Source organism: Chaetura pelagica, unplaced genomic scaffold (genome assembly GCF_000747805.2).
Source record: "Chaetura pelagica isolate M959 unplaced genomic scaffold, ChaPel_1.0 scaffold130, whole genome shotgun sequence".
NCBI lineage: Eukaryota > Metazoa > Chordata > Aves > Apodiformes > Apodidae > Chaetura > Chaetura pelagica.
In genome coordinates this window covers 856898-867825 of record NW_009951915.1, presented here as the reverse complement: position 1 = coordinate 867825, position 10928 = coordinate 856898, and the positions used below count along the sequence as shown (strand labels likewise).

General features: G+C 47.1%; 1 protein-coding gene across 1 annotated transcript in view; it reads right to left on the bottom strand.

The window, feature by feature from the left end:
- The window catches only part of OBSCN (obscurin, cytoskeletal calmodulin and titin-interacting RhoGEF), a 183002-nt gene that overhangs the window by 5053 nt on the left and 167021 nt on the right, over positions 1-10928 (bottom strand). Inside the window, exons 102-110 of the mRNA XM_009994678.1 lie at positions 10405-10557; positions 9633-9678; positions 8970-9047; positions 4476-8124; positions 3773-3838; positions 3347-3457; positions 3069-3236; positions 2487-2609; positions 10-79 (exon numbers count right to left, since the gene is read on the bottom strand). Of these exons, the coding sequence (XP_009992980.1) occupies positions 10-79; positions 2487-2609; positions 3069-3236; positions 3347-3457; positions 3773-3838; positions 4476-8124; positions 8970-9047; positions 9633-9678; positions 10405-10557 (4464 nt within the window). The remainder of the gene's footprint in view (positions 1-9; positions 80-2486; positions 2610-3068; positions 3237-3346; positions 3458-3772; positions 3839-4475; positions 8125-8969; positions 9048-9632; positions 9679-10404; positions 10558-10928) is intronic.

Sequence of the window (10928 nt, the reverse complement as noted above, 5' to 3'; positions counted from 1 at the left end):
TAGGTGAACCCTTTGGAGAGATTTTTGGCATGGTAGCAGCAGTCAGCAATGTCAGAAGCAAGAGTTGTCCACTCCCCATCTTAACCAAGGAAAGACAGGAAAGAGATTAGGACTTATTTTAGAGGGTTTGGGGGCTTTTTGTTGTGGATTTTTTTTGGGGTTTGTTGGGTTTGTTGGCCAGCCTTTGTGGATGGTGCTGCTCTCTGTACATGTGTCCAACTCACCTCTGAAATCAGCTGTTTTATATCTGGTTTATATGAATATATATATTAATCAATCTGGCAATATTGCTTCAGAGCAATAGTGAAACTTTACTGTATAGTTTCTGTTTCTCTCATTCATTCCAATAATCTCTAATGCAAATACACATCAAGATCTCAAAATAAATGCTTAGTAAAATCACGATTTTTTTTTTCTTTTCCCCATTGGTGCTGTCTTGAAGCTAATTGAAACCATGAAGTGCAGGATTTCAGGACAGAACCATCCAGTTGCATCCTCCTAGCAAACCCAGTGTTTGAAACTTGGGCAGATTTACTCAGCTTTTATGAAGCTCAGATGATGTCTCAAGGGACTGAACTTGTAGGTATGGTTTGGAATCATTAGTCATGGGACTAAGTTTTGAAGCAGAAAACTAGCAGCAAACATTTATTGATCATTCATCCTGTGTTGGAGCAAAACTAGAGGAGGTCCCGGAGATGCTGGGAGGGCTGGAGCAGCTCTGCTCTGGAGACAGGCTGGGAGAGTTGGGGTGTTCAGCCTGGAGAAGAGAAGGCTCCAGGGAGACCTTAGAGCACCTTCCAGTGCCTGAAGGGGCACCAGAAAAGCCGGGGAGGGACTTGGGACAAGGGCAGGGAGGGATGGGATGAGGGGGAAGAGTTTCCAGCTGGAAGAGGGAGTTGGAAATGAGATGTGAGGGAGAAATTCTTTCCTGTGAGGGTGGGGAGAGCCTGGCCCAGGTTGCCCAGAGAAGCTGTGGCTGCCCCATCCCTGGCAGTGTTGAAGGGCAGGTTGGATGGGGCTTGGAGCAACCTGGGCTGGTGGGAGGTGTCCCTGCCCATGCAGGGGGGTTGGGACTGGATGGTCTTTAAGGTGCCTTCCAACCCAAACCACTCTATGATTCTGTGCTTTCACATGATGTGTGTCACACACTTGGCCATTGCTGTTGTGCTCAATGCTGAACTCAACTGTCTGTGTCTGCCTGAGCTTAAACCCATCCTTTCATTCAAATCAACCCTGGTAGAAGCCTCAACCCCCAGGACAAGCAGTAGTTTTCCACCTCAAACAAAGATATCAGGGACTTTGCAGGGTACTGGTTGAATGAAGGGTTGTGTATGGGTAAGGAGCAGCTACAGCTTAGAAACAGAGAACAGTGTCTGCAGAAGCAGTGTGCAAAAGCCTGCTGCCAAAGAATGGACCAAACAAAGGTTTGTTTTTCTATCTTAATCCTCCAGTGCTCAGGAAAGCAGAATTTTGCATGTTCCTGCCAAATGCACAGAACACAACAGAAGTTTGTAGATGCTGTTCCTTGTTTTTCTTCCTAATTGGAACAACTTGCATTTGTATCCTCCCCAAAGCCTTGTTTAGAGTTGTCTCAGAAGGAATAATGAGGGAAGGAAAAGTGGCTGACACCATCTCCAGAGTGAAAAGACAGAAAGCTGCTGCCCAGGCTCATGCTAATCCTGAAGAAAGTGCACATGTGTTTGGAAAATTTGAAGAAGGAACATGGAGCAGTTGAAGGCAAAGGGCTGTGTGTGTGTGACTGCAGAGGGAATTGCTCTCAGACAAAACATTCCTAATAGCAACAGCAAAAAGCAATCCCAAGAGAGGAGGAGCACGCCTGGGGATTTGATTCCAAATTTGTGGAATTAAACAAGAAAGCATCCATTGACTTCACCAGGCTCTGGACTAAGCCTTGGAAGAGAACATCAAAGGGATGATGCAGTTTTTCCAAACTTTTGTTGTCTTCTCCTGGCTGTTTCCCCTAAGCTTCCTCCTGCATCACCAATGGAAAAAGAAAACATGGCTGTGAAGTGTAGGATGAATTCCCTTTTGGATAGACCATCTTCCTCCTCAGACTGTCTGGGTGTAGGATGATATTGTCTGCTGATTGTTGTTGCTGGGCATTATTAGAGTATAATGTTGTCAGAGCTGTAATTTGGGAGGATTACTCAGGGCTGTGCATCTGGCACCAACCAGGCACATCCTTCTGTAGCTGTTCCCTTTTTGCTCACAGCTTTCACACCACCTGGTTGGATTCACACTTTAGCAAAGCCTTTCTGTGACTATGCATATTCCAGGCTGATTTAGCCAGCACAACATCTAACTTTTAGATGTCTAAATGGTGGCTGCATGAATTTCCTTCCTAATTGTAAGTGAGGGAGTGAAAAACAGGATGTTTCTGAACAAAAATAAAATATCCAGCTGGTGAAGAGATCATACACATTGAGATGTTCCCTGCAAGGAATGAGGGCATCACTCTACTTTACCTTCAGTCTTGCACTGGACAGTGTAATGGACTGGGATGTTGGTTTCTACAGGTTTCCAGGCCACCTGCACTGCATCCTCATGGACATCTATGATGTCAGGGGGTGGAGGGCTGGGAGGAACTTCTGTGGAGAGGAATCACAAAAAACAGTTACTGTTTGTGATAGCACTGCTGCCATACATACCTCTGCATCCAGCAGTCCTCAGAGACATTCTTCATATGTGCACATGGTGTTATGCATTTGTGTGTGTATATATAAATATGTGTGTATTATATATGTATCTGCACACACCCCTGCTGTGCCATATTTAAACTCAATAAGATTCTGAAGTCTGGTTCTGGAACCACATGGCTACTGGGGTGGCTCTGAAACCAGCAGAGAGACTAAAGAGTGAAGAAGAGGGAATAAGCCCTGGAAAATGTGCCACTCTAGCTGAAAGAAAGGGCTGTGGATCAGAGCCAGCAAGGGAGAGATTGCCCTGTGAATCAACCTTCAGGACTCTCACCTCACAGGTATTTACAGGTCACACTTTTGGGCAGAAGTACTTGCAACACCTACTTCTGTAGCTGCTACTTCTCTTACCTGCTTTTCTTATGACACAAGAAGTGGATGCTGAGCCCAGGGAGTTTGTGGCCACGCAGGTGTAGATACCAAAATCATCAGGATTAACAGAGAGAATCGTCAGGAGCTGGAAGCTTTTGAGCGTGGCTGAGATGAGGATCCGGCTGCTGCTGTGGACAGGTATCCCATCTGAAGAGAAGCAAACAGCAGACATAAGGAGCCTGCAAGTTGATACCAAAAATCCACGCTGCACCCCTGTCCCAGAGGTTAGGGACTCCCTAGAGGGGTGCCAGTGTCACCTCGGAACCAGCTGATGTTCAGGGAGGAGTGAGTTCCCGTCCGGCACGACAGGGTCACGCACTGCCCCACGGCAGCAGCCTGGTCCATCAGCTCCTCCACGAAGGAAGGTGCTGCAAACAAGAGGGAGAGCAGCAATTTAGAGGGGTCAGAAGGGCTACCTGGAAAAAAAAAATAAAAATGGATTGCATGCAGAAGATCAGAAAACATGTTTAAGTGGTTCAGGAACGTTTCTGATTCATGCTCTGGGTTTCCTTTGGCCACCAGGACAGGAGTTAAATAAACAGAGGAGGCTGGGTCATAATTGCATGAGTTGGTCCAGGTCCTCTCAAGACAATAATTGCAGACCCATCTATTGAAACCACCCTCAGACAGCACTGCCATATTAATTGCTGTGATAAAGCTGATGGCTTTTGCAACAGCCATACCTTTCTCCTTTGGCATGAGGCTTGATAACTTGAAGGAAGCGAGTCCTGATTTCCTCTTCAGAGACCCTTCAGCCCCTGCTAACAGCTCTTTCTCTACTGCCTCACTTCCCAGCTCGCCAAACTCTGTTTGGAAGAGAGGATGAGAAGTCACCCAAGGCCATCCTTCTCCCTGGGGCTCCCATTTACAGCAGACAGTTCTGGGATTTGCACGTGGATTGTTCAATGGTCACAGATTTGCTTATTAATGAGCCAGGTAAGTCTGTGACAGCTATTACAAAGAGAATGGTGTCCTGGAGGAACAGGGCATATCTAGGGATGGCAGAGAAGACGGGGCAGATTCTAGGTAGCCAGGTTGACCTCACCAACTTCTCCCAGTCACTTTAGCTTTAAAGATTTGCCAGATGAGAACTGCAGAAGAAACTGCAGCATGGAAAGCACCACCCAGCCCTGGTCTGCTTTTGTGCAAACTCAGAGAGGGGAATTTAAGCTGCTTCCATCAGCGGGTTAACCCAGCTGACTCTGCACTGAAGTGAGTCTGTAACAGAGCTGGTGGTGAAGAGAGCTAACTCATATCCTGCCACAACCAGATCTGCAATGACTGTCTGACCTCGGCCTCAGATAAGCTGAGGAAAAAGGAAAAGGCAGATTTAGCAGAGCTCAGTTATAGCTGCAAACTTGTGAAGGTACAGAGTAAAATACTTACCTTCCTCTGGTTCTGGCTCAGGTGATATCTTTCCTTTTAGGATTCTTGAAATATGGGCAACAGAAGCTTTTACTTTCTGCTTCAGACTCTGCTCCACTGACTGCTCCACTGAATGAGACCTTGCATATGGCTTGAAGAGTCCTGACTTGTTGTAGAAGGAGCTTTTCTGCTTCCCACTTGAGTCCTTTTGGGGACCATACATTTCCTTATGACTCTCTGCCCCTTTCCCCATGCCTAATAAGTTAGTTGCCTTTGAGTCCTCTGATATTTCCAAATGGTTCTTCCTGTTCTTGTCCTCTGCCTCTTCTCTGATGCACAGTCTTTTATCCTTATGCAAATGCCCTGCAGGAGGTGACCTTGCCCTTTCAGCAAAAGGAATAAAACGTCTCCCAGTTGGCTTGGGTTGAGGCTTCCTATAGTTCAGAAACTCAAATGGAAAATAGACAATGTCATACAAGTCAGAGAAATTCATATAGGCAGGTTCTACCTCTGAGATGTCAAATTTTTTTCCAGTGCCAAGACTGGGTATTTCGTCTGACAGGTCATTGATTTTCACTAAAGAAACTTCTGGGTATTTACCAGTGTCCTTGCCCACTGTGACTTGACTGGGTTTTTCTCCAGTGTCCAAGCTTTCTGTTGAGGAAACGCTCACTTGGCTGGAAGTTGGGCTCTCAAATGCTAAGTCCTCCAGATGCTCACATTCATGAGGAACTATCTGTGCTCCCTGCCCTTCCCCTACCACTGACTCCTCACTCAAGACAAGAGAGGGTTCTGCAAGGTCATCCTGTTCAGAGACTTCTCTTTTACCCCAGTGTACAGAAGGGGAGGAGGTGTCTGTGGGTGCTTGGCTACCCGAGCCTTTGTAGAACATTTCTGTGGGAGGAGAGATGTGCTTTCTGCATTCCTTCTCACCAGAAACTGACTCTGCCCAAACATTCACCTCTTCAGAGAGGGAGACCATCTCGTCCACTAACCCCTCTAGTGCAGCAGACTCCTCATCACTGTAAAAAGAAGACCTGTGATGTGAGAGATCCTGACGTTTTTCCCTGCGGAGTGATGGTGGGACAGTTTTTCCAGCATCACAACTTCCACTTTCCAAGGTATCACCTCTATCTTCACCATAAACTTTGGGATGTTCCTCATATTCTAGCTCACAGACTGAAGCTGGAGCAACATCTTGTTGTGAAGCAGTTAGAACACCTGGAGGTCCACCCTCCAGATCAGCACAAACTCTGCTGCTGGGACGGGCAGCCCTGTGCTGCTCAGACACCTGATGTCCAGCCTTGGGGAAAGGAGCAGGCATGGTCTGCCCAACAGCTTGGCTTCCACTTGCTGTCACAACAGATCTCACCTCACTGGCCAGTGATGCCTTTGGGTGGTCTTGCTTTTCACTCTCACAGACTGAAGAGAGGCCAGTGTTTTGGGAGGACACAGTTCTAGCTGGGTGTCTGCTCTCCAGAACAGCAGACACTGTGCTACTGCCTTCAGAGACCTTCTGGGGTTCAAGTCCTTCAATTTCAGCCTCATGGGCCAAACTGGGAGCAACCTCTGCAGCAGCTGAGCTGTCACCCCTCAGAGCAGTGAGTCTCTCCTTGCTAGGAACTGGCCATTCCCTTCCAGCCTGCTGTGCTCCATCAGAGACCAAAGCTGAAGTTGATTTTGGTGATGGGACTTTTGAAACAGCAAGATCCTCTCCCTTCAGAGCAGCTGACACTGTGTCTGTGTGAACAGAAGACCTCTCGTGTGCTTGATTTTTATCATCATAGGCTGATGGTGGGGTGATTCCTGTAATACCCAGTCCTTCATCCACCAGGACAGTAGGTCTCTTCTCTTCATAGGTCTTCAGCTGATGAGCACCTTCCTCAGCTTTGTGCAGAGCCGTTAGGGTACCTGGCTGCTTGCCCACCAAGACAGTAGCTCCTGGAACACTTTGACCAGGAAATTCCTGACCTCTGTCTTTACATACTGGAAGTGAAGCAGCTTCTGTTGGTGGGCCTGCTGAAACAGCAGAGCTTTCCTGCTCCGTGAGATGAGATTTAGCAGAAGTTTCCTCACGTGACTGTTTCTGCCTTTTGTCTTTCCAAGGTACATCTGGGGCTGTCCTTTTGATAAGCAAGTTTGCACCTTTTAGATCCGGAGGGATGTCAGTAGCAGGAGCAGACTGCTGGGGCAGACACACACCTCCCTTCCTTGCAGGAGCTGGCCTGGAGGTGACCTCTGACTGTGGGAGAGCTGACATGGACTCTTGGCCTTCCTGAAAAGCAGGGTCGGAGGCACTGCCAGGGCAAGGTTTGCCCACCAGGCTTTCATGTTTTTGACCTGATGATGCAGTCACATCTGAGCACGGGGTAGTTAGAACAGGGCTTTTGCCTTCCAAACCTTCAACATCCTCCTCGACGTAAGTAGCTTTTGACTTCTTCAGTAAAGGTTTCTTGTTCTCACTCCTAGGAGGTGACACTGGAGGTCTCTCCAGCTGTTGCACAGAAGCAGCTGGGCACCCGTTACCCTCACAGTGTGCAGAAGGAGAGGGCTGCTCTTCTGAGCCGTCCTTGCTGGCTCTGCTGAGCTCCTCTCGCTTTGAAGCGTCGACAGAACATCTCTTGCCGGGCCCCGCAGAAGCGTCGCAATGGACTCTGCCTTCAGGGCAACCTTCCTGCGACGATATATCACAGTCTTCTTCCAAAATATCTTCTTCCCTCAAGGACCTGGAGGCCCTCAGCCTGTAGTCATCCAGGGACCGGCTGCGGCTGGCACCAGCGATGGCAGGATGTGGTGGTTTCCTCGCGGTGTCAAACGAAGCTGATTTGGTCAAGGAACCAAGAAGACTTTCCCTGCGATGGTCTCCATCCTCAGACTCCCCTTCTTCTTCTTCCAGTTCAAACTGCTCTAGGAGAGGCTCACGGAGACCACTCAGGGGAACCTTTGAATATCCAGCTTTCCGGAATGTCCTCCTGGCTCTGTCCAGGTGCCTTCTGAACTCCCTGCCTGGTGAGGAAGGCCCCCTTGCAGGGAGCTCAGTTGCTTGGCTGTAGAACGTGCTTTTAATGACACTCTGCCTAGGAACACAGACAGATGGCTTGTCTGTCCCATCCTCAGCCTTTGCAATTCTGTCCTTATCACATAAAGAGATGTCTGGTTTTTCCTTCTGACCCAGATGAGATGTGCTTTCTGTGGAGGTCCTTACTGATGAAGGCTCAGCAGCACCACTTCTTGGGGACTGCTCTGCTCTTCCAACTTGAAGTCTGGGATGGAGCCCCTCCTTCTCCTTTAAGATACTTGCCATGAGCTCTTTGGTTTCTGCAGGTGATTTGTCCCCCACCTCAGCTTTCGCCGATGCATACTTCCTCCTCATGGGCTTCACTGGTGGGATTGAGATTTTGGAGTGCTTCTCCTCACTTGCATGTTTTGCAGGCTCCTGATGGCTTGGAGCATCAAATATGGACACGTGCAGTTCGGGGGTAGAGCCAAAGTGCCTCTTCTTGGGGAAATGTGAGTTCTCATTGTCTGAAGAGGAGCCACTGGTGCTGGACGAAGTGCTTTCCTCAATGAGGTGTCGGGAGATGGCCAGGGAGGTGTTGTCATGAGTCCTTTCTAGGATTTCTGGGATAGACCTCATGACCAGTATGGATTTGTAGCACATCAGAGACCGCTGAAAAGCAAAACAAATGGAAAGTCAGATGGAAACATGGTGGGAGGATGACAAAGCAAGCATGCCAAAATGGACTTCTGACCTTTCAATACCACACAGACTGGTTTAATAACACACTGCCACCCCTTTGTACATGTCATCAACCCAGGCTTCATTTGGTCTCTGAGTCTTCCTTTTATCTTATTCACAGAGGTGAAACTATATTGACTTCAGGGGACACACTTGCTGTTGTGAAAGGGGAAGCAGGACCCTGCTTGAGATTTTCAAAGGCCATCTGGCCACTGAATGCAGATGGAAAAGGGTTTTTTAATGGAACACATCAGGTGAGATCCTAGCTGGAGTAAGTGGCTTTAAATCCATTGACTGCAGTACAACCTAGCAGAAGACCTACCATACTGCAGGAGGTAGGATTCATCTGCTCTAACTTCTGCCATGTGAGACATCTCAGTTGAAGCTGAGCAGCTGGCCTTTCCTTACAGCCAGCAGAGAGAAACAGGCATCTTCAGAAGCAACCAATCTGCTTATTTGACAGAACATCAGGAAAAGGAGAATCTCCTTGGGACCTGTCTATAATTTCATTCCAATTGCACAGGCAGCTGAGGGCACCTCACTTAGACACAAACACGTGTCTTACAGGCACCTGCATTGGCCCAGATGATTTCCAGGCAGTGAAAAGCCAAATAATTTATTCCTGCCACATCCATGTCTCCCTGGACTTATTCCCCATTCACAGCCATGCAGGGATCTCTGCTGTGCTCACATTCCTAGCCCAATAGAAGTTAAAATATGTGAATGGAATTAAAAATATAACCAAAAAGAACCAACATAGATTAAGGTCAACTCACCTGCCACTTGCTCCGAGCCACAATGAATTTGAGCTGCTTGGTATTAATGAAATGAGCTGCTTCGAGGGGGAGATTGTGCTGCCAGGTGGAATGAAAGGAAAATCACTGGTTAAAAATACTGACCTAATTTCCTTAGAATCTATCTATCTATCTATCTATCTATCTATCTATCTATCTATCTATTTATTTAGGATTCCCTCCTTCCAGAACTGTTTAGTTTAGGAAAGTTCCAAAAGACCAAATGCTACAATCCCCTTGTGGCTAAATTGAAGACAATTTCAGCTTTTCAATTATAAAAGCAAGCCCTGTTCAGTGCATGTCATTAAATTCCTTTGGTTTTGTTGTTTATTTTTAGCTCCTCTCCTTAGCAATTTCAGGAGTTGGAATATAAACCATAACTGTGCTCTGCAAAGCCACAGTTTTCTTTTCTATACAGATATTTTATATTTGCTTAAGCCAGTAGTAACCTTTCATAAGGAAAGGTATCTTGGCATGTAAACACCAATGTGTCTCCTCTTTCTGGAGAGCCATGCCTGAGTTTCTCTGTCGGACAGAAAGTAGGAGACCAAGAGAAAAAAAATAAACCAGAAAAATAATAGAAAGCAGCTTTATGAGCTGTCTCTCCAAAGATCTCTTCCAACTTCAACATTTTTAATGACTTACCATGAACCACTTGTGGGAAAGACAGTCCAAAGCACTAGGCCTGGCTCTGATAAGAGAGAAGATCACCATTTTAGTAGCAAGTCACTTCCAACAGCAACCACAAGGTCTACCTGGAGGTGCCTCCTTCACATGCACACTTTGTGTGTGTCCTTATGCTGCTGTTACTAAGCCAAGAAGCCAAACAGGCAGGCAGAGCTTTCCACCCAAGGTTTCCTTTCCTTGAGGTGAAACAATCCTCCTTTTCCACTCTGAGACTCCCTGCTGATCCTCAGGAAGATCCCATGGCACTCTGCAGGGAGCCTTTTCAAGGGCATCAAGAGAAGCCCTAAAAGTGACTTTGACTCCCTCAGTGGCTGGAGCTCAAATAATTTTGGCAGCAGGGGGGGAAGAATAGAAAGGAAATGAAAAAGCAAGCACCTGAAAATGTGCCTTCAAGCCTCCTTTTCCACTTGAAATTACTTAATGAATGTGGTTAATATTATTTGATTCTGACATAACTCCCTCTGTCCCCATCCTTGCTCTTCCCACTTCTCTGTGTCATTTCAGCAACTCATCTGCCTGGAGGGAGCAAGGACATCACCACACCAGAAACAGGCCAATTAGGCAAATTGCCAAGTTGTGATTTGGATAATGGGGAATAATGAAGGAGAATTAGGGCATAACACACCACAGCTCACTCAGCTGTCTCCTTTGCAAGACAACCACTGCTTTGATAGGCTGAGACACCAACATCTTTGCACACTGGCTGGAGGCAGCACAAAAGTGCACTCACGTGGGCTGCTGCTGTAGGATCCCTTTAATAAAGTCCTTTGCATCTTCACTCAAGTGAACAAAATCAGGAATGGTCCATGAAATTTTCCCATTCTGGATATTGAGAAGGGTTCCTCTGTCGTTCTCCCCAGCAAATGGGGACTTGCATGTTAGGCTTATTTATTGAACACCATGAAATGAAAGGAGACAGACTTTAGAATGTATGAATCACAGAAGCACAAATGTTTACACGGGGCTTTAAAATCCCTGAGGGACACCACGCATGGGACTTGCAGTGCTTGTGAGCAGCACATCCACTCCCAGAGCACCTTTCACCCCAGCATTCCATGGCACTGAACTGAATTATTTATGCTAGATATGGAATTAAGGGTTTGATTTTGCACAGCTACACCAGGGTATTGGCTAAAAGAGACAAGGAGGAAGCTGAACCTCATCCAACACTCTCATTGCTAACTGCAAGGAGAGCAGCTCTCAGGTCTTGAAACAGGGACAGTGACCAAAGTCCTGAGCAACCAGGAAAGAGCG